Source organism: Sus scrofa, chromosome 14 (assembly GCF_000003025.6).
Source record: "Sus scrofa isolate TJ Tabasco breed Duroc chromosome 14, Sscrofa11.1, whole genome shotgun sequence".
Classification (NCBI taxonomy): domain Eukaryota; kingdom Metazoa; phylum Chordata; class Mammalia; order Artiodactyla; family Suidae; genus Sus; species Sus scrofa.
Genome location: NC_010456.5, coordinates 82,103,713 through 82,127,384, shown reverse-complemented (window position 1 = coordinate 82,127,384; position 23,672 = coordinate 82,103,713). Strand labels below are relative to the sequence as shown.

At 50.3% G+C, this 23,672-nt stretch overlaps 1 protein-coding gene across 1 annotated transcript; it reads left to right on the top strand.

Annotated features, from left to right (window-relative positions):
- MAT1A (methionine adenosyltransferase 1A) lies at positions 898-17,980 on the top strand. The gene is given in 11 exon segments (NM_001243187.1): positions 898-1,137; positions 4,692-4,769; positions 5,491-5,613; positions 7,997-8,062; positions 8,065-8,108; positions 8,448-8,570; positions 8,573-8,590; positions 13,319-13,537; positions 14,692-14,874; positions 15,203-15,336; positions 15,967-17,980. Coding segments are annotated over 11 exon segments (1,185 nt in total). The 5' UTR covers positions 898-1,043; the 3' UTR covers positions 16,070-17,980.

Below are 23,672 nucleotides of genomic sequence, written 5' to 3'. Positions count from 1 at the left end.
AATCCTATTTCTTTTCTTGGTCAAAGGAAAAATAATGCAGGAGTCATGTGAGCAGGCTGTTTATCAAGTATATAGGACCTAATATATAGGTGTCTACTGTATCATATGGAAGCATTGGGAACCTGGACCCTGATAATTTCTCCATAATGAATCTGCCTCTCAAGAATCCTTTCCCCAAAATCATTGTTCTTTGTAACCCATTCAGATACTTTTTTAACATCTTGCTTGTTAATGTGACTGCCAGCGTCTTAGAGAAGTTGACAGTTTACGTGATTTCTATTAGCAGAAAAATGTGGGCTCAAAAGCTTTTCCTCTAAATGAATCTGTTGTGTAACATCCAAGCTGACTCAGAATACAGGTGCATGCTCTTGCTCTGGGAAGGTAGAAGGAGAAGAGCCCAATCCAGACAAGGTGTGGGGGAGGAGGCAGGGCACCCAAGAGCAAAGGCCACCCTGTGTTGTAATCTTAGCCTAAACCATATCTCTGGGAAGGAGTTTCTTACTTCCTGTGTGTATCCCTGAGCAACCACAGACCCCCACCCTCCAACGTGGGCTGTTAACCTTGGAGCACCGTGGAGATTAGCTGCAGAACTAAAGCAGAGTCCCCGAGGAGCTTCAGTTCTGCAGGATCTATCCAGCCTTCTTTGCCATGCGTTGACCACATGCTTCGGGCTTGGAAGATCAGAGCTAAGGGCTGAAATTCCTCAAGGTAAGAAGACCCCCCTTGCCAGGAAATGGACTCCTCCGATTTTCTCACATGATTATTCAGGCACTTTCACTTTTCCATATATAGGAGTCACTCAGGAGCAAGCTCTGACCAGTTGGAGGGAGTGACACATCCGTCTCCAGTCCCTCCCTTCTCACCCATCTTCACCTGGCTCTCACGTGCTCACGGGCACTTAGGCAGAAGTGAGCCCTGTGGTTCTGCCCAAGACGAGCCTATTGGCTTTAAAGGAGAGAAAACAAAACAAAACGAAAAAAAATCAGGCAGAGTTCCAGCCTTAAAACCTACCTAGAAGAAGCTGAGTGGAGAAGTGTGAAGAGATGAATGGACCCGTGGATGGCTTGTGCGACCATTCTCTAAGCGAAGAAGGAGCCTTCATGTTCACATCAGAATCTGTGGGAGAGGGGCACCCGGGTAAGTGGGTTGTCCTGGATGGATTGTGACCTGTATGGGGTGGCGTTCACTGTTATTAAAGGTCTGAAAAAATTCAGGGTTAGTTACTATTAGGGATCTGGGGAGGAGCAGTATGAAATATTTTTTTATTCTATTAATTTGCAGTTTTGTAAAATAGTCACCTGTAATGCAAATAAGGGATTGTAAGTTAAAGAAGCCGCAGGTCCACATTGCTGCCCACCACCAGTATCTCCACATAGTGGGGTTGCAACAGAGAATGTGCAGTTGGTTGATAAATAAGTCATACACATAAAACGTCTCATCAGATATAAACATTATATATTGAGATTTTTTTTGAGTAAGGCTTTAATCTATTATCAATGAACAGCTTAAGTCAATAGAGAATCTTCCCACAGATAAGACCATGGGTCACCAAGTTTTGCACATAAATCTTGTGCCTAGTTTAAAAATGAATGGCAGTGCCTTCTACTAGGTGCTGAGACAGATCTCTAGGTCCTTGAAGAAAATCCCAGATTTTTTTTTTTTTTTTTTTTTTTTTGCTCTCTGTAAGGTCAGTGGACTGTGATGTGGGGAATGAGAGAGGCTTCTGTGCAGCTGTGAAGACCACGATCAGAGCCTCAAGTTTCTAGGACAGTGGTTCTCAGACTTCAGGGTACATCAGCATTGCCCAGCAGGCTTGTTAGAATACAGTGCTGGGCCCCACCTCCAGAGTTTCTCAGTAGGTTTTGGGTGCAGCTCCAGAATTTGTGTTCTTAGTAAGTTCCCAGGAGATGCTGATGCTGCTGGTGTGGGAGCCACACACTGGGAACCATGAGTCGAGGAGAACCCTGGGCCAGACACACTGATTTATGCATTTAAGCACTTCTTCAAAATTCATTGGAGTATTTGAAGTTTCTGGTAACTCATCATCACCGAGTTTAACTTTTTGTCATCTTCCTCATCCTTGTTCTTTGCCAGAGAACTTTTAACTCTCACAGTTTGCAACTCAGCTTTAGATAACTCAGTGTACTGCTCCTCCCATGTGCTTTAGCTGCTGGTTCTCACCTGGGGGCAGTTTTGCCCCTTTTCCCCAAGGGCATTTTGTAATGCCTGGAAACATTTTTGCTGGGTGGTGGGGGGGGGGGATCCTGGAATTTAGTGGACAGATGTCTGGCATGTTTCTAAACACCCCGAATGTGCAAGACTGTCCCCCACAACAACGAATTTTCTAGCCCCAAATGCCAATATTACGCTGACGAAACCTTGGCTTAAACTGAGTTTTATATGTGACTTGGCATGACTTTATGAAGTTTGTAGGTTTACTGTCCTCGTAATCTCAGATCCATTGCTCCGTATGACACATTCCAGACAGCTCCATGGCTTATGAAGGCCTCATGCAGGTTAGGAAACGGCCATATATAGGACTTGGTCCACCTGGAGGATGTGGGTTCTTTGTCACACAGTGGCCAGTGGTCCCATTGTATACTGAGCAATGTGCTCAGTGGACAGAGAATGAAAATTCCAGTCAACTGATTGGCTATTCTGTCTACCTAATGTCAGCCCTTCAATCTGATTTCCTTTCACTTGCCACTATAAATTAACCATCCATGTAAGACAGTTTCCTTGGTGACTTTCTGTTTGTCATTTCAGTGCTAAATTCCTCTCCATCAGAAAGATAAAATAAATGCTTCTTTTTCAACTTCCAAGAAAACCAGCTATTGGCCACTTTAAGGCTACTAAGTGATATTGATAGAAATTTCAAAAGCCTCAAGCTACTGTTCAGAAAGGACCTCCTAAGGTGTTACCTTAGTCTGTGGAGCTAATTTAATATCCTTGCTCAACTTACGGTTTTATCCCTAATATCCCTTACCCCTTTCCCTGTGCATTGGGAACTTGTGACCCATTTCCTTTCAACAAGTAGAGTCATCTGTAGTCAGCATGTGAGTAGCTCCTAGGAGCCCTGATGGCTGGGTCTAAAGTGGATGTTTGGGCAGCAGGAGGCCTTCCCTGGTAGTGAGGCCTGGACTCAAACAAACCTAGATTTATAACAGATCTTCCACCAGCAGGAAGACAGAAAAACTCAAATATATTTTAGTAGTAGTTTCTGAAGGAAAGATTAGAGAATTCATCTTCAGATTAACTAGCTTTTTTATTATAGGACTTGCAGTTTCAAGAGCAGAAGTACTTGATTCTGGATGTGGATTTTTTTTTTTTTTTGTCTTTTTAGGGTTACACCTGTGGCGTATGGCGGTTCCCAGGCTAGAGGTCTAATTGGAACTGTAGCCTCCAGCCTACACCACAGCCACAGCAATGCCAGATCCGAGCAGCATCTGCGACCTATACCACAGCTCACAGCAACACCAGATCCTTAACCCACTGAGCGAGGCCAGGGATCGAACCTGCAACCTCGCGGTTCTTAGTTGGATTCATTTCCACTGTGCCACAATGGGAACTCCTGGACATGGATTCTTAATTAAGAAACTTAGGGAAAATAAGAGGGACACAAGGAAACTTTTGGAGGCGATGAATGTGTATTAAACCTTGACTGTGGTGATTGGTAACACAAGTATGTACATATGACCAAACTCACACCAAATTGTATATGTTAATTACATGCACATTTTTGTGTACATATACCTCAATAAAGCTGGGGGAAAACTTATTAATATACTAGGAGTAGACTCTTTGGGTATTTTGAACACTGAATGAGATGTAATATGTGTAAATAGATGTCACTTTTATTTCTGAGTTTGTGTACATTGGCAGCTACAGTGTCTACATGCTCCACCATGGGGAGTCTTTTTTTTATTTTTTATTATATTGATCTACAATGTTCTGTCAATTTCTGCTGTGCAGCAAATATATACTTTTCTTCAAGGCAAATAGTAGAAGAATAAGATCAAATGTCATCTTGTGTCAGACTCTTGTCACTCCCACTTTGATTGGGGAGGTCAAACCCAGCTCTTGGAGCATCTGGCCTTCAGGAGGCTGAGTGATGGGGAGGATCTGAGAGCTGCATGTGGAAGTGTTCTGCAAAGCAGCCATGGCAGTGATGTACAGAGGGTCTCTTAGTTAGCATTCTTGCAGGTGGAGTTGCAGAACTGGGTGTGGTGTTTTGTACACAGCTCACTGTAGCTTGTGGAACCTGTAGTACAATGCATCTGTCTCTCCCATCCTATTTTACCTCTTGGCACCTAATTTTACTGACTTCGTTAGTTAGTAATTTAAATTCTGTTTCTAGGACTTTTCTTGACATCAGAATTAAAAGGAATATGACGAGGAACAAGATACTTTTTAGTTAGAAGAATACATGTGTGTGTGTGTTTGAATTTCTCTATGCTCTTATAACTGGTTTTGGAATCTATTTCTTTTTTTAGGGAATGCCATGACTTTATATAATATACATAAAGTGGGAAGAAATAAAGGTTTCCAAAAAAGTTATAATTTCTTCTATTTGAAAAGTGTCCTTTTAGGTAGATTGATATGTAAACTGACAAAATATCTAATTATTTTAACATTTCAGTTTGTTAGGCTTAATATTCCTGTGATTCTTACACATGTTCATTCTTGCCCAGACAAGATCTGTGACCAGATCAGCGATGCAGTGCTGGACGCCCATCTCAAGCAGGACCCCAATGCCAAGGTGGCCTGTGGTAAGAAATACCCGATCCCTCCTGCTGGAGGCCTAAATGGGCTGAGCTTTGAAACCTATGCCTGTGTTGAAGCCCTTGGCACAGCAGAAAGGTCTACCCCCTCACTTTACTGAGGGGATCTTGGGTGCAGCTGAACTGGTGCCTTGGCCAGGGTCACGGGGTAGGGGTCTCGGCATGGAGACCAGAGCCCTGCTCTTCTGGCTGTCCACTACAGACCTACACTTCCCTCTCCAGGGCCATACCTACTGACACTGTAGAGACCCATGCCCCTCTAATGGAAGACTTCACCCTGACATCTTTGTAAATAGCCTACCTTGATTCTTTGCTCAGGACCCTACCCCCTAAAGCCTGCAGTGAAGGTTTAGCAATAAGGGAGCAGGAGAGGCCTCCCTACACGTTGGCTGCATTCTTTACGATACCTGCATACAGCCATTGCCTCATTTTAATCCACACAGCAGTCTTATGATTATCTCCAGCTACCAGCTGAGGCTAAATAAGTAGTTGAAGATTGCACAAGCAGTAAGTATGGGCTATAAAAACTCAAGTGTGACCATTTCTTTCCAAAGTATAGTTCTCCAGGCAGCATGAGGAGGTGGTCAGCAGTTGTGCCAGGACTTACTCTCTGTATTAGTATCATGGTTTTCTGTCTCTTTCTCAGCACTGTGAGAGGTCCAGGTACAGAGCAGGTGGCCACTAACCTGTCTCCTTCCCTCCCTCACAGAGACGGTGTGTAAGACGGGCATGGTGCTGCTGTGCGGTGAGATCACGTCCATGGCCATGGTGGACTACCAGCGGGTGGTCAGAGACACCATCAAGCACATTGGCTACGACGATTCTGCCAAGGGTGAGGGCAGGGCTCCCAAGGCTGAATCCACCTGAGGCTTGTGGTCTTCTGGAAGAGCAGAGACCGCCAGGGGGAGAAACACTCCTAGGCCCACCAGTCAGGATCCAGGGCTCACAGTATGAGCCTTGGCAGCAGGGTAGACCAGCCCCATCCATCCATTGCTGACTCTGGTCTTATTTAAGGTCCTGGCTTCTTGAAGCTTTGGAAGAGAGAGAAGCTCCGAGTAAAAGGAGCTGCCTTCTGCCCAGTACCTGTTTTCTGCCGGTCACTGGGGCTTGTCTCTGTGTGTCTGTCTTCTTACCTAATTGTTGAAGGAACTCTGCTCTGCTTCTTAGGCAGATGAGGCACTTCAGGCTTAGAGATGGAGATAACTTGTATAAGGTGACACAGTCGTAAGTGGCTGCCTGGGTTGGGACTCCTGCACTTACTACTATGCTATGCCACTTCCTAGCATAGACAAAGAAGAAGCTAACTCGATGCAGAATTGGTGCTGAAAGCACGAGGAAGAGATAGGCTGGCCCGGGTGCTCCAGAGGCAGGCAGTGTGGGAGCCTACAACCCAGAGAAGGGGCCTGGGCCCAGAAGGGGTTGAGGAGGCGCCCTGTGATTGGGTGGGGGTAGGAGCCAGAGAGAACCAAGGCCCTTGAAGCAGACTCCCACATCTAGGACCAGGCTGGCAGAAGGTCAGGCTGAGAGGACCAGATGCTAGGGCTGGTGTACACTGACATTCCACTGACAAACAAACATTGGTTGTTTGGGGTGATAGGTGGCATCTTTGTGGGGCGGGGGGTGGGGGGCGATGCTCACATCTTTATAAGTGACAGAGTCCCTCTCCATGTGAGGATGGGGCATGCAGAAGCTCTCAGCAGCTCACCCAAAGGACTGCCCTGAGCACCTGAAAGTTTTTGAGGGCATGTCAGAATCTGGGGAGAGAACCAGTGAGTACAGGGTGGTTCTCCCAGCCAGCACTCGGGGGCATCCACAGAGAAAACACGGTGTCCTAGAGCAGCAGCCTCCTGACACGTTACTGTGCAGAGCCCTCGCCCTGCTCTACCAGGAAGGGTGACTTGTTTATGTACATTTAGACCTTATTCCCGAGCAATCTTTGTCCTGCGTTAGGCAGCAGGAAAATGTCTCTGGAAGCGTAACGTCCCCTGGAAGGGGAGAACCGGAAGCAAGCCCAGCCCTGCTGAGGGCTGCATTTCATGGGCTGAGCTTGTCAGGGTGCCTGCACCGGATGGACCAGGCATTAAGTGATGCAGTATGAGGTGCCCAGCGACAAGTCGTGGCAGGGGGTGAGGAGCTGGGGCAGGGGGTGTCCAAGGACGTTTACTGAGAACTAGCTGGATTTGTGGACGGGAGGATGGGGGTCAGAGGAGGAGCATTCTGGGCAGAGAGACCTAGTGAAAGTGGAAAAGGAAGATTACTTCATATGGCAGTAGGTCCCCACTTGAAGCATGTACCGAAACGATAGATTGAATCTAGGTTTTGTTGTGGTTTTGTTTGTTTTAGTAAGTCCATTCTGGCCATGTGGGTAGGAGAACAGACTGGAAAGAGGGTGACAGTCAACTTGTCACTGAGACTTGACCTTCAGGTGTGGCCTCTGCCACTTTAGCTCCTTCACATCCATCCCATAGCTGAGCCCCAGCAAGGCCATGAGGACGGAAGGCGGAAGAACCTGCTGTCTACACAGCGGCTCCCTGGCAGGGCTCCTTGGCCTGCGCTTGCTGCTACCAAGACATCCGTGTCCCAGTTCCCTGCCCATTGTGCCCCACCTGGGGGGGGAACCAGCCTCCACCTCTGTGGTCCAAGCTTTGAGGTGGGCTGAGGGGGCCTTGGCCTCCAGAGGTGTGGTTTTCCATTTTGTTCCCAGGCCCTGTGCACATCTCGGGGTCAGGGGACCCTGGCTCTGGGAGTGTCTCTGGATGGCTCACATGTACCGCTTTGTTCGGTTATATTTGATATTTGGATTCTGCACGCAGCTGGGCTTCTGCACAGTTGGGAGGGTGCTCACTCAGTACAGAGATTTTCAACCTGAGTCCCAGCAAGTGCCTCTGGGAGAGGCTTCGGGGCAGGGCTAGAGCAGCTATAGCTATTACCTGGTTTTCATACAACAGTTCTGTGTAGGTCATATTTATTAATGGAAGTATAGTTTAATACACTGTGGAGGATTTTTTTTGTGGCTAAAGAGTTCCCTGAGATAGGATGGGTGGGATACTAGTCTTCCCCATCCAGGGCCTCAGCTCTGGGCCAGACTGATGGCAGTTAGTTAGAGACCACCCACCTGGACCTGTCAGGTGCCCAGCCATCCCCAGGAGCTTGCAGCCTCCCTCTGCCTGAGGACTCCCCACTCAGGCCTGCTGTCCTTCTGCTTTGACTTCAAGGCTTTGACTTCAAGACCTGCAATGTGCTGGTGGCTCTGGAGCAGCAGTCCCCGGATATCGCCCAGTGTTCCATCTGGACAGAAATGAAGAAGATGTTGGTGCCGGTGATCAGGTCACTAGATGCTTAGTGTGGGCGTTGTGTCAGGATGGCAGTGCAGTGTCCTCTGTGTCAAGGGCTAGCAGGGGACATTCATGCATAATGACAGATGATTTGCTCTGTAGGTTAGACCCCACCCACCATGCCTGGGGTGGTGACGCACCCCTTCTTCAGGGCATCAAGTTTGGGGCGGTGGTCAGCTTGTCTCCCCTCCTAGAGAACTGGGGTCGGGGACCATGTCTTCCCTTCCGGGGTGCCCAGTGCAGATGCTGTGTGCACTCGAGGATGGAAGATCAGCAGAGCTTTAGATTGAGAAGAGGCACCCGCTGAGGTCTCATCAGGTGTTCACTGCAGGGCCTGATGTTCGGCTATGCCACGGATGAGACGGAGGAATGCATGCCCCTCACCATCATCCTGGCGCACAGACTCAATGCCCGCATGGCGGCCCTGCGGCGTTCGGGGCTGCTGCCCTGGCTGAGCCCGACTCCAAGACGCAGGTAGCCCCCACCCCCCAGGGGCTCCAGACACACGCCTTCAGCACCCCCTTTCCTCTTGATGCTGTTTGTTGTTAAGATCCAAACGTTCAGTTTGGGCACTCAAAGAATTGTTGATTTTCAAAAGAGCCACTTATGGGAGAAATCTTCAGCTCCAAGTTTTCTTCCCTGACCCCCAACATTTTTATTATAATGAAACATTTCAAAATACAGAAAAAAGAACAGTCAATAATTTTTTTTTTTTCCTTCTTAGCATAGCTGACTCTGGTAATCTGATCCCTCAGTTCCTGCACAAATCTCCTTTGTAACTTGTTTCGGACTTTGGGGTCACTGCTTTCAGGCCTCCACATTTTAACAAGCTTGAACACCTTGTGAACAAGTACTGTTTGTTAGTTTGCTGTGGCTTTAACTTCATTTCTTATAAAAAGGTTTTACCTTACTGATTCTGACTCTCCGTCCTTAGTGGCCTGAACCTCCACTTCCCGGCAATGATGAAATCCGCACTAAAGTCTGTATTTGGCAGGCGGTGGGATGCAAGGATTAGCACACACAGAGGCCCCCTGCCACCTTCACCTTCCACATCCTGTTTGATCCTGCTGGCCCTGACGGCCCCTTTCCTCAGGTCTTGCTGGGTCCCTTGCTCCTCTGCCATACTCCCGCAGGTCTTGGCACTTCCTCTTCCACACCTTTCTTTCTACCCACACTTGTGGATGCAGTTTTCACCTGCTCCCAAATCTTCCACCTGCAGCTCTGTGTGAACCACTGCCAACACAGGGGCCCCGGAGCTCTGCTCAGCTGCAGAGAGTGGGATGGAGCCCCGCTTCCCCAGGCCTCTCTATCTCCACTCTGCCTGCACTCCCGGGTTCCCTCTAGAGCATCGAGCATCCCTTTTTTTCTTTTTCTTTCTTTTTTTTCTTTGTCCTTCTTTAGGGCCACATCCCGGATATTGGATGTTCCCAGGCTAGGGTCTAACCGGAGTTACAGCTGCACCTACAACCACAACCACAGCAACACCAAATGTGAGCCGTCTCAACCTAACCATAGCTCACGGCAATGCGGATCTTAACCCTCTAAACAAGGCAGGCATCGAACCCACAACTCATGTTCCTAGTTGGATTCGTTTCTGCTGCGCCACGACAGGAACTCCTAAAGCATCGCTTCTGCTCCAGCCCATCTCTCAGGCCAGGGCCAAGACCAGTACTGTGTCTTCCCAAAGGTTCTCCCTGCCCGGAAACGTCAGTTAATTCCTTTAGGCTTACTTTTAATTCCTAATATCTGCTCAGAATCTTCTACACCCTTCTGCTTCCTGCTGGGGGTGGGGGGGCCCACTCATTATTCTGGCATTTAAAGCCCTTTATATTCTTCCAGCTTTGCCCACCTCTGTCCCACCCCCAGTCTTCGCTCATCATCCTTTCACTCATGTTCCCCTTTGTTTCTCCGTGCTTTGCACCTGCGTCCCTCCCTTTGCCTTCCTTGGAGTCTCTCTCTGGTCCTCAACTGTCCATCGGTGGCCGGCATCGTTCCCAGCTCCTCATGCTCTTCCTGACCACCCTCAGACAGGGCCTCCCTGCCCTGCCTTTGGAATTTGGCACCCACAGTTTTACAGCTCAGCACGGTGCATGCGACTCTGCCCATAACTCCAGCTGCACAGAGGGCATCCTCCTCACCCAAGTGTGAGGCTGCACAGGCCAGAGGTGGCCTACTGGCTGTATCTGGGGCAAGGGAGTGCCTCTGTGGCCCAAAGAAACCTTTCCTTGGAACTCGCGATGTTATCCACACGATTCCCAAGGTGGGAAGTGGGAGCAGGAGCCTCCCTCAGCTGTTCTTTGAGATTATGAGCAGGTAGATTGTGATGGTACCAAATTTAAGGAGCCTGACCCCCCCACCTCCTGCTCCTTCCGCCCCTGTCCTTTCTGGTCCCAGAGCTGTGCCATCATGGGAAGCAAGGTGGAGATTCACAGAAAAGGAAATTCTAGAACAGGGATGAGAGGAAGTAAATGGAATGAATCAGCTTTCCTCTCCCCTGCTGAGGGTGAGGACTGGAGGGTCTGCATATCAGGCTGGCTGAAATAGGAAAGGCCGCCTCTATGTGCTTCTTTGTAGAAGAGTTCCAAGCCCAGAGCGTGGGGGATGGGCGCCTCCAGGCTTTCCCTTCCTGCCGGGAAATGCTGAATTCTCTTACAAATGCTGCTCTGGATACCGAAGTCAGCCTTACTCTCCTGCCATAGGCAGGCCCTGAGCCTCGCGCCACGAGGCTAGGGGTATAACCAGAGTTACAGCTGCCAGCCTACACCACAGCCACAGCAACACCAATCTGAGCCACGTATGCAGAGCCATGCCAGGCAGGGTGTCTGGGCCTTCTCTATACCACTGGTAAGGATTTTCACCACCTAACTGGAGTGTTGACTGTGAGAACAGGATGATCTTTCCACCTGAGCAAATTCTGCTGCTGATATTGAGAACCGGAGTGGCAGTGTGGATGGCTATTTTTGTACCTGGTCAGAGTTGTGTTTTCCATGGTGTACTTTTCCCACATCTTGCTGACATGGTGAGATAAGAGCGATGCTCAGGGCCCACTGCTTTGCCTTGGCTCTGCTTGGAGCTCTGAGATGGGCCTCACCACTCCTCCTTCTCCTGGCCAGATGTGGCAGATCTGGTCTAGAGCCAATCACCAAGCCTCCCCTCCGGACCCCCTAACCCTCACCTGCAGCTCCCTCTCCCAGGGCCCTGTGTGCAGCCTGGTATTAAAGGGCTGCTCTGGGTGCACAGACAGTGTGCATCTGCCCATCTCACTGGGATCAGGCATCATGCGGTAAGCACTTTCTTTTCCTTCTTCTGGACCAAGCAGGACATGGAGCAGGAGTTGGATACCAGTCCTGTGTTTGATGAGTATCTGAGGGGCCTTTGGGCAGCAGAGACATTGCCCCAGGCATAGCCCCAGGGAGGCACTTTTGCTGCCCTGTCATCGAGGCCCTTGGCATAGGGAACAGTTCTGTACTTGCTGACCAATGTCCCTTCAGGCTATCTGGCATAGCTGTGCTTCCGTAGGCCCATGCCCCTCAAAGTCCTTGGGCACTGCTCTTGTGCATCCACACTGCCTTGGGTGCTGCCTTAGGCCAGCAGCTGCAGCTCCGATTCAACCCCTAGTGATGGGGCCTGTGGCTGCAGCATTGAGGGTCCTGGCTGACAGCCTTCTGCTGCTATCAAGCCACGCAGCTCCAGGTCAGAGTCCAGCTTTGCTGGCTGTATGATCTTGAGCAAAGTATTCATATTCTGGAAGCTCAGCTTTCTTGTTTTAAAGCCACTTCTCACAACTTTGGCATGGCTTGTAGCCTGCTTAGTTGACGTCTTCTTTTCCAATTTCTTTGCTGTTGTCATCCTCTCCTTCCCTCTCACTCTGTAGGCTGTTATCCTTTGTTGCCAAGCAGATCAGGCTGTGATGCTGGGCTCTTGTGCACCCCGAAGGGTCTGTAGGGGACAGAATGCAGAAGCATTTGGTCTGCGCCACTTGGGAGTGACATAAGCTTTTGCAGCAGGGAAAACAAAGTTTGGCTCTTGGCCTTTTCAGTAAGTAGCCTGTGATTTCAGACAAGTTTCACTTCTCATAGCCTAGCTTTTCCCATTTGTAAAGTGGAGACAATAATGCCTATCTTGGAGTTCCCTTGTGGTGTAGTGGGTTAAGGAGCCAGGATTGTCACTTCAGTGGCCCCAGGCGCTGCCGTGCCTCTGGTTCAATTCCTGGCTTAGGAACTTCCATGTGCTGAGTATGAGCCCCCCAAAATAAATAATGCCTGCCTTGATGGGGTGACTTAAATATTCTTCAGTAATGCATAGCATGGGCACAGAAATGACCCATGCTGGTGGGAGTGAAACCCAGGTCTGTCCCTGTGGCCTGCCCTGCAAGGTGCTACAGAAAGGCTCCTGCCTCTGTGTGCTCTCTGCTTTTCCTTGCTTTTGCCCAAATACCCAGAGGCTGGCAACCCAGAGCTTGCTGCTCCCCCTCACTCACTCAACTTGTCCTCCAGGAGGCAAAGCCCCTGGCCCCATACGCTTGCAGAAACCCTCCACTGAGGAGCCTGTGGCAGGAGCAGGGATTTCTGGGCTGTGGGCCGTGGAAGGTCAAGACAGGGCTTTGGCCCAAGGGACTTTTGCTGGCACGTAGAACCTTCTAAAACAGGAGTGGAGACTAGTGGGTCACAAAGAGGAAACTCTTTGACACCTGAGTCTCCAGGTGGCACTGACTGGGATTATGTGTAGGAATAGCTGATGCCTCACAGCAGTCATCTCATAGCACTGGGGAATCAAATATAAGAATGTGTGAGATCGACTTTCTGGGAATCCCATATGGCTCTGCGGTAATATACCTGACCAGTATCCATGAGGACACAGGTTCTATCCCTGGCCACACCCAATGGGTTGGGGATCCAGCTTTGCCGTGATCTGTGGTATAGGTCACAGGTGTGGCTTGGATCCCAGGTCGCTGTGGCTATGGCGTAGGCCAGCAGTTGCAGCTCCGATTTGACCCCTAGCCTGGGAACTTCCATATGCCACAGGTGTGGCCCTAAAAAGCAAAAAGCAAAACAAGACAAATTTTACCAAAGGCTCTTTGAGAACAAGTGGCCCCTCTGGCTCTTGGGAGCCCTGCCTGCTCCTGGGCACCTGTGCCTGGCAGTGGTGTGTCCTCAGCCTAGGGCAGGGCTTCACGACTCCTCCTACCCTTCCGACCGCCAGGTGACAGTGCAGTACACACAGGACAATGGCGCCGTCATCCCCGTGCGCATCCACACCATCGTCATCTCCGTGCAGCACAACGAAGACATCACTCTGGAAGACATGCGCAAGGCCCTGAAGGAGCAGGTGATCAAGGCCGTGGTTCCGGCCCAGTACCTGGATGAGGACACCATCTACCACCTGCAGCCCAGTGGGCGCTTTGTCATCGGAGGCCCGCAGGTGTGTCCTTGTCTCTGAATGAGGCCCCGATTCGTCCTTGCCCCTGGGTTGCTTATCTCCCCAGCACAAGGGCCACAGGAGGTGACTTAGCCAGGTCTGGCCCAGGATGAAACGTCATGTCAGCTCACTCTGTGCAGCCTGCCATGTATCCCTCAGTGCGGGAGGAATCAGGGGCGTGTCCCCAGGAGGCTCCCACGTGGTGCTGCCTGGCCCGCCCACTCCAGACATCTCACACGTGTCCAAGCTGCCACCTCATCCTGCTGAGGGGCTAACTCACCATCGTGGGCACTGACCTTGTCCAGGGGGTGCTTATCCGGTCCTTGCCTCTTGTGACCTGCAGCTCCTGTGGGCACTAAGGAGGGGCTGCTTTTTAGCTGGGGACATGGGCTGCCCTTCCTCCTGTGCTGTAGGACTGAGCAAGCGGAGAGGCTCTGGGTCCTCCGAGAGGCTGCTGACCACTGCTGGGGGACCTCCGCTGTGGACGTGTTGCCACAAAGGAGAGCCCCATAATGGGCCCTGTGACCAAATGCAGTACAGAAACCCAGGGTGAAAGGATGGGCACGCTCACTGTGCTTTCCTGCAGGACTTCTCAGGGCCTAGGCAGACCGCTGCAAACTGCGGATCTCTAAGCGGGGATGGGGAGGGCATGGTGTACAGACTTTCCCCTCATCTTTTAGCATAGATTCCCCCTCCCCACCTCCACCTTTAAAACATCTTGGTTGACTGGTATCACACAGAGCAGATACTTCAGGAGACAGGCAACTCGATGTCTGTTGGGCGTCACCAGCCGGGGCTGCAGCCCAGGGTGTCTTTGTCACAGCGCAGTTTCCTCCTGTACTTGGATTTCTCCACTATGATTGACTCCTGAAAACAAAGGCATTAGGAGCAGGCTGTGACCCCAGCTAGTCCATCTTTTGCACTTTCTGTGCAGGCTCTGACAGGTGACTGGACTTCCGTGACTAGTCAGTGGCTAAACTGGGATTAGAGGCCAGGGTTTCCGGCTGACTCCCAGCCAAGGGTCTTTGGAAAATGCCCTCCATCCCCATCCCAGCAGCTCAGGGACCCTTTCCAAGTTACGGTCCAGTGGCCATCGCGGTGCTTCGGCCACCCGCTCCTGCCATGTCCTTCCTCTATGTCTCCCTTTCCCTCTGCAGGGGGATGCGGGCGTCACTGGCCGCAAGATCATCGTGGACACCTACGGCGGCTGGGGGGCACACGGTGGGGGCGCCTTCTCCGGGAAGGACTATACCAAGGTGGACCGCTCGGCGGCGTATGCTGCCCGCTGGGTGGCCAAGTCCCTGGTGAAAGCGGGGCTCTGCCGGAGAGTGCTCGTGCAGGTGGGTCAGATCCCACCCACTCAGGCCCTCAGCTTTGCCCTGAGTAAGGACACGCCAGCCTAGGGGAAGGCCCCACACTTTGCCAGAGATTGTAACTCTGTGTGTGTCGTGTTGGGCACTGTGGCCAGTCCCTGCAAACCTGGGGGAGGAAAATTAAAAGTCGGGGAGTGGGCACATACCAAAACTGCCCAGGAGGATGACAGGGGTTTCTAGGCAGATGGGGGGCTGGAGCATGTTGGGCAGGTGTGCCGTGGCTTCAGCGGCCCCAACCTGAGGACATCAGGGTCTCTGTGAGGGGCCAGCCCCTGACCCTGCACCCTTCTGGAAGGTGTCCTATGCCATTGGCGTGGCCGAGCCACTGTCCATTTCCATCTTCACCTACGGAACCTCCCAGAAGTCAGAGAGGGAACTGCTGGATGTGGTCAACAAGAACTTCGACCTGCGGCCTGGCGTCATCGTCAGGTAAAAGGGCCACCCTTGTGGTTGGGCAGGGCCCTCTTTCCACGCTCAGCTCAATAGAAAGGGAAGCAGAAAGAAGGATGCTCAGCCTCCCAGAAGCAGGAGTGGCTATAAGCTCTTGGCCCAGGACAGTACAAACCCCAGATGCAGGTGTTCAGGTTGAAGGAAGCTGTGTCAGGTCCCAGCTGCCTAGCAGACACTGGCTTCAGTGGGGCCATCTTTGGGCAGGTGGAGGATCTTAGGAAGATGTCTGGGAATTGAGTTGGCAGGTCTGGCCCCACCTGCTCTCTTTTCTGATGCTGCCCCTGCTGTCCAGAGCTTGGTGCTGTTGATGTTGGTCTGGGCCAGGTCAGTGGCATGGAGAGTAGGCCAGAGTTCAAATCCTGGTTCCTGGGTGTCATCTGCGTGATGGGGCTGTCCCTGGACCTCTGAGCCTGTTTCCCAAGTGCCAGCAGCAGTGGCTTCATAAAAGGTGGTGGGACGGGAGACAGGAAATATGTGGGGAATTACTCTCCAGTGATTTAACACTCCCCACACAGACTGTCATGGTCTGTTAATGACTCCTGTGCTCCAAATTCAGAGGAAGAAACTCTGCTCCTTTTCCATTAAAAATGACCCTTTCTGACCATGCAGAGATTTGGATTTGAAGAAGCCCATCTACCAGAAGACAGCGTGCTACGGCCATTTCGGAAGAAGCGAGTTCCCATGGGAAGTTCCCAAAAAGCTTGTGTTTTAGGACTGCTGGGAGCCAGGCCTGGTTGCACCCTGGAGACATCTGGGTAGAACGGAGCCGGGTTCCTCTTCTCTAGGACCCCAGCTCAGAGCTCCCAGACCCCAGGGAGGGCCTCCCCCACCCACTGCCCCTTCCCAGGCAAAGCCAGGCCCCCCTGGCTTAGCAGGAGGTGGGGGCCTCCTGGTGCTGGGGCTCAGATCTCCACGAGCAGAGAGTCGCCGTGTTCCCCTGCCTCTCCCTAGACCAAGGCGATGTGAACCACCCCTGTTGAGAGTAAGTCCCCCCACCCTGCCCCCCGCAGCCTGAACCCTGACCAGCTCCTCCCTCCGGGGCAAGTGCACACGGGGGACGGGTAATGCATCTCACAGATCCTGGGGCTCCATGTGGGCCTGGGTGTGCTGGGCCTTCCCTTCACATCTGCGGCCATGTGGTCAGGGTCCTGAGCCTGGGCCTTCACAGAGGGCCTGCCAGGCCGGGCTTACGGCAGGGATGAGAGCGCCTACAGTGCATGAGGGACGGAGCTAGTGACTTACCTCATTTCTTCTTCACTGCAACACGATGGGGCAACACTTGTGTTATCTGCCTTTACAGATGGGAAAGCTGAGGCCCAGACCACCCAGGTAACCTTCACAAGGTCATATGGCCGCGTATGGGTTCAGGGCCTAGATGAATCTTGGGATCCTGTGTGCTGCATCCCCCACCCCCATCCGCCTCCCAATCTCATACCAGAAACAGGTCTGAGCAACAACAGAGCAGATGGAGATGAGGCTGTGACCTCTGTCCTGAAGACCTAAGGTTGCTTGATGAGCCCTGGGCAGAGGCAGGATAGAACCAAAGGGGTGTTTTGTTGCCCTCATTGATTTTGGAAGACAGTTCAGGGTGTGCTGGCTGTCCTGGCCCATGGGGCTGGCCTAGAGTTTGAAATTCAGAGGCCACCATGTGATCCTAGCCCCTGACCACTCAGGGACATGTGGGCTGGGCCTGTGGACCTCTGGGGTAAGGGTCCAAGTCCAGTCCTGTCCCATCAGGCTTCTTAGAGCAGGAGCCGCAGCTTGTCCCTTAAATAAGGGATGGAACTCCGTGTCCTTCAAGTCTTTGTCTCTCTCTCTGGCCCTTTTGTAAGCCCTGCATTCTGAGTGCAGTTGGAGTAAGTGGGTGAGCCCCTCCAGAAAGGCCAGTCCTAAGGTTCAGAGAGCGACTGTTAAATGGTGACTCGAGGGGCAGGCCTGACTCCTAGTGGTGGGACCATTCAGCCAAGATGTCATGAGGAAGCTTCTGCCTTTGCCAGGCAGCTTCTGGAAACAGACCTATCCCTGAGGCCAGGGCAGTCCTCAGCACACCCGTGTCTTGGAAGCTGCACCTTCTCTCTCCTCTCCATCTGTGGTTGGCACCACCTGCCCTCCCTTCCACCTCCTCAGCCTAGACAGCTGCACCTCTGCCTTTTCCCCAGCTCCCCAGTGACAGGTTCAGGTGGAGAGCACTGGAGTCTGGGCTTCTTTCTGGGACACGTGGTGCTGGATCTGCTGGCACAGGCGGCCTGGGAAGCCCGTCTGGGCAGCAGAGAGCCTGCAACTGGGCTTTAGGCCCAAAGCACAGAGACCCTTGGCTTTCTCTTCCCATCAGGGGAAAGGCAGTGGTACAGGGAAGAAAAAGAAGCCCACATTTCCTTATAAACCTAGAGATGGTGTGTGATACCAAACCTCTGGTCTCTCACAGGGCTCCCTGTCACCCAGGTTTGCAGGTGGCTGAGTTCCTCTAACCTGGGCCATATTTGAAATGAAAATTCAGAATTTTATACTTTTCCCCACCACCTAGAGAAACAAGGTTTTTTGGGTCAACACTGTTTATATGAAACTAGGGTCTTTATTTGTTAATAGTTCCTGCTAAGCCAGTGAATAAAAACTCAAGGAGCAACTACGCTATGCTGAGTTTGTCTGCGACCCCCAGAAACCTCCCTCCGAGTGGCATCACCTGACCTGCACCCTCTATGAAGTGGGTGTCCTGCCCTCAAGGTCTCCTCAGCCCAGGGCCCTCTGTTCCTGTCTGTGCAGCTCGGCCAGCATGGGTTGTCTCACGCCACATTCTGTGTCGTCATGGCGCTACCGTATTCATTGCTCATAGCACTGCACCAGTGGGCACTCCTAAGAAAGCCCTGTTACCTGTGGGGAACCTGAGGCCCAAGGGGGGTGACCAAGCATGACCGAGGGCAACCCCCAGCCTTCAGGTGCACCCCTGGTCCTCACCTGGTTCCTTCTGCTGCCCCATTCTGCATGTTATCTACAGTAAGCCTGGCACGAGGTGGGAGCCCAGGCAGTATTTGTCAAACGATTAAGTGAAGTCAAGTGAATGAAGGAAGGGTCGGCAGAGAGATGAGCTGAGCCTTTAAGGGAGCGCATGTTTCCTTCCACAAGTTTTGTGGCTGGAATAAACAGATGATCGTTCTGATGAGAGATTATCTCCACAGGAAGGTATTTCAGCGTTGGTGGTGGATGGAGGAGTGAGGGAATGAGAGGGGACTCTGGGAAAAACAGTTAGCAGCCCCGCAGTGCTTGGCTGGGGTGAAAGGTATGGAGTGAGAATTTTAGAAGAAATTTTTGCCTGGAACTCATTCCCCAGAAGAGATGTGAGCCCGGGCACAGTGTAACAAGCCCTGACACACTAGCCAAGACATGGAAACAACCTAAGTGTCCACCAATGGATGAATAATAGCTCAAGAAGGTGTGTCAGTATATACAATGGAACATCATTCATGAACACGAAGGAAATCCTGTCATTTGCAGCAACCTGGGTGAACCTTCAGGACACTACTCTAAGTGAGAGAAGTTGGAGAAAGACAAACTCTGTATGTGGAATCTGCAAAAGCCAGACTCATAGAAGAGAGTAGAAGGGTGATTACCAGGGGCTGGGCAGGGTGGGAAGGTGGGTGGATGGGGGAATGGGGTTAAAAGGTACACACTTCTGGTTGAAAGACAAGTTCTGGGGATCTAATAGATAGCGTGGTGGTTATAGTGCATAGCACTGTATTATGTGCTTGAAAATTGCTGAGAGTAGGTCTTAAATGTTCCTGCCACAGAAAAGAAATGGTAACCATGTGATGTGACAGAGGTGTGAGCTAATGCTTTGGTGGTAGTCATTCTGCAGTATATTAAGTGGATCGAATCAGCTCTTTGAATTCTTAAACGTATGCAGTGTTGGATGTCACTTATATCTCAGTAAAGCTGTGGGGGGAGAAGCAGTGAGAGGGACACCCAGTTCCCAGCTCTGAGGTCTCCTGCCTTCTTACCAGGACATCCTCATGAAAGGCGTTTTAGAGAAATACGAGGAGCTGTGCTCTGAGTTCAGTTCGTATCAGCTCTAGATGCAGAAAAATGTGGGTAGGAAAGGAATTCAGTGGGAAAGGAAACAACCAGAGCAAACAGGAGAGTTTACAACCTCAGGAATCTGTTCAAAGGTGGCATGGGATGTCCCCTACAATATGTGAGGCCACAACAGACCCATTTGATGTGACTGTCCCAGGACAGTGTGAAACTCAAAAGGCATAAGGGAAATAATGTGCTTGATTTGATTTCATTAAATTATTGTGCATTACAAGAAAAAAAGAGGTAAAAAATAAGTAACAAATTGAATATATTTGCAGTGCCAATTTTTTTTTTTTTTTTTTTTGCGGGGGCCGCAGCCACAGCATGGGGCCAGGGATTGACCTGAGCCATGCATCACTGGATCCTTAACCCGCTGAGCCACCAGGGAACTCCTGCCATGACAAACTTAATGAACTACAAAGCAATAAGAAAGCAGCCAAAACCCCAGTGGTAAATGGACAAAGTATAAGGACAGGAATAAACAGATGTTAATTAAGAAATGGAAGAAACCCCAAGAAATGAAAGTTGCTCAGCTAAACATGTTTCAAGAAATAAACACTTTTAAAAATGTACTATTTGGGCAACCAGATGGCTGAGGGAAGAAATGTTCTTAAAATCCAGGGCTGGCAAAGATGTAAGGAAACGGGCATTTCCAATAGAGTTGCTGGGACTTGTGACAAATATTCTGGAGGGAATGTTGGTTCTTTTTTCTAGAAATTTCAATGTCATGTTTGTTTGGTTTGACTCTTGGGTCAGAGGTCCCATCAAGATAGGGAGGGAATGCTTTGCTCCCAGACCTGTGGGTCAAAGGGTCACGCCCTGTTCTGAGGAGGGCAAGAGGGCAAGGTTGGTGTGTGCTGACCTGATCAGGGGAGGGGGGGACTCTCCAGAAGCCCACATCTGTTCTTAGCCACTAAGAGCAGGGCTTCCCTTTGTTGCCAAGGTTAAGGGGGCTACTTCTGGGGTGTTTTGTGGAGCCCCCACATGATGGTCCTGGGACACATGGGCTGGGAGGGGTGCTGTTCTCCATAAGCCAAGGCTGTAACTGCTGAGTTAATGGTGGCAGCCTAAGAGGACTAGTCACATCCCCAAGCTATGGGGCGGGGAGAAACTAAGGCTCAGGCAGGTGAGGCCACTTCTGAGGACCGCCCCCCCCCGCCACTCAGTAAAGAGCAGACTCTGTCCTGGGGCAGGGTGGGAACCATGGGCAGGGGTTGGCACATGGTTGTCACTTCACTGGGGGACACGACTGGGGCAAGCTCCCACAGCACTGGGCCTCGTCCTGCAGCTCTGGAGGAGGATGAGGGCAGGTGGAAGGGTGTGATGATCCAGGGTCAGTCCTATACTTTGGTTCTGAGCTCTGCACGTCCTCCAGCAGGAGGGGTAACCCTGGGTCCCTAGGGGAGAAGTAAGGGACCCCGCCCTTCGCCTCGGTCCCAGACATGTCTCTCACATCCAGGGCCCCTGACCACAACCACGGTGCCCACCTCCCTCCTCCTGACAGGTGGTTGGACGGGCTGAGGTGGAGGCTTCTTGATATTTGTAGGTGGCTTAAGGCTGGATCGCTTGCTCTAGTCTCATCTCGTCTTTGGGCTGAGGGATCCCCTAAGACAGTCTCAGGGGGCGTGCCCTAGCCAGGCTGACTCCACCCCCTCCCCTTCACCTGTAGGGTGGCTCCACCCCTCCCAGGAGGCTCTGCCGGTCCTTCCATCTCGCTGTGCTGGCTCTGAACCTTCTCCTTGGCAGGAAGGAAGCAAGGAAGGAAGGAGGAAAGGGGGGGAGGAAGGAAGCGAGGGAGGAAGGAGAAGGGAAGGGAAGAAAGGAAGAGAAAGGCACCTTATACCTAGCTCTTGGGTTTTTGACCTCAGAGCACCTTGAGTATCTGAGTTCTAAGATATTTCATTTATTTCGATCTCATTTCTATTTCTCTGTTTTCCTTGTGCTTCATTTTCCATGTCTAACTTCCTGAGCTGCATGTAAGTGATGGTGGTTTCTAGATCCAAAATTTACTCCAGAGGCAGTTCTAAAATTCCCACATGGTTGTTTTTGCTTGTATTTTTTCCACTTGTTTCTAGTTTCACTGACAGGCCATCACACATGAAATTTTTGTACATTTCAAAAATTTTTGAGGTTTTGATTGTAGTCCAAAATGGTGAATTTTAATGTCATTTGGTCACCTGATCTTATCAGGTGTAGATTTGCATTTGTTTCAATTCGTTGGGTATTTAAAGTTGTATAACATGTATTTATATTTTAAGTTATGTAATTCAGATACTTCTATGGACAGTAATGTTAAGCTCTCCTTAAGGAAGCTATAGACAAGAGAGGAGAACAATAATGTGTAAAGGCTCAGGAATGGCAAGGGTGTTTTCCACCCTCCATTAAAAGTGCCCCAGAAGAAGAGAGAGGGAAAGGGGTAGAGAATGTATTTGGTGAAATCATGGCAGAAAATTTCCCCAAACTGAAGAAAGAAACAGATTTCTAGGTACAGAGAGCACAGAGGGTCCCAGATAAGATGAACCCAAAAAGACTCACATCAAGACATACCGAGATAACTAAAATGGCAAAAGTTAAATAGAATTTTAAAGGCAGCAAGAAAAAAAGAGTCATATACAAGGGCACTCCTGTAAGACTATCAGCTGATTTTTCTGCATAAACTTCGCAGGCCAGAAGGGAGCTCTTACAGCTTAATATCAAAAAACAGCTCAATTTAAAAATGAGCATAAGACCTTCTTTCCAAAGAAGACATACAGATGGCCAACAGGTACATGAAAAGATGCTCAATAGGTAATCATTGGGGAAATACAAATCAGAACCACAGTGGGATATCACCTCAGTCTTGTCAGATTGACTGTCATCAAAAAGAGAATAACTCACCTTTGCGCCGATGTATTTTTGAATTGTCTATTTTTTTTAACTTAACCGTCTTTACATAAATGGTTTACTTTTTCTCACATTGTATCTCAGCGGTATTTTTATAAACTTCTGGATAGTATTTAGGAAGTAGTGGTTTTTAAAATGATTCTCATTATATTTTAATTTCTAGAACATATAAGGAGTTTAAGTTGATGACAATTCATTCTTTTTTGAAAATATATTTTATTGTATAGTTGATTTACAATGTTGTGTTTCTGCTACAGAGCAAAGTGATTCAGATGTATATAGTAGGATCTTGCTGTTCAGTAGACCCAATTAACTGTGTTTTTGTTGTTGTTGTTTTGTTTTGTTTCGGCTTCACCTGCAGCATGCAGAAGTTCCTGGGCCAGGGATTGAACCCAAGCTACAGCATTGACAACACCAAATCCTTAACCAATAAGCCACCAGGGAACTCCACAATTCACTATTTCTTAAACAGCTATTATCTGGTAGGAGTTTAACTACCAGAGACATGAGAAATATCATCACTGCTTCAGTGATGAGAGCAGTGGAGGTGCTGTCATGGTCTCCATAAATGGTGGTGGATTAAAGAATGGCTGTGCTGTGCTGTGCTGATGGCATAGAGAGCGGGTGTATGGAATGAGGGGCCTGGGGGGCTGCTGTTCTCTGGTTGTCAGGGCCCTGGCTAGGGCTGGGCTGAGCTCAGTTACTTGGTGCCGCAGGAGGTGGGTAGAGGCTGGGATTCTCAGCTCTGTTCTACCCCTCTAGGGCTTTTTTTTTCATCTAGATTCAAGAATCTGCCCCCATGGCACCACCAGCTGTGCAGTGCACCTGCTGAGGGCCTTGGGGCAGCCTATGCTAAGCCTTGAGGCATCTGCAACCTTGAGACTGGAGGCTGGGGTATGAGTTGCTGTGCCAGGCAGTCCAGCTGGGCCAGGACCAAGCAAGTCCAGGGCTGGATACAGATTCTGGGCAAAGAGGAAGGCTATAATATCTGGGTGGTATGGTAAGCAGTCCTGGCACCTGAGGCTTGAATGAGATCCACCTGGCTGAGTGACTGTCCAAAAGGAGCCTGTCTAGGACCTGAGCCATGGCCAAGGGCACTGTGGGCAAAGAACGCACTGGATCTTCAGGGAAACCATGCCTAAGATGCTCTGGGATCAGACGGAAGAAAATTCAAGCCAGGCTCTAGAACTTGCAGGACGTGCCACCTCTGGTAAGTTATGGAGTCTCATTAAGCCTCAGTTTTCTCTGTTATAATAAAATAAAGGTTGGCTCTCTCTTCTAGTGAGCCTGAGAGGAATCTAGTAGATGTAAAGGTACCCAGCAGGGGCTCAGGAATGCACAGTGGTTCATATCAGCTTTCTCTG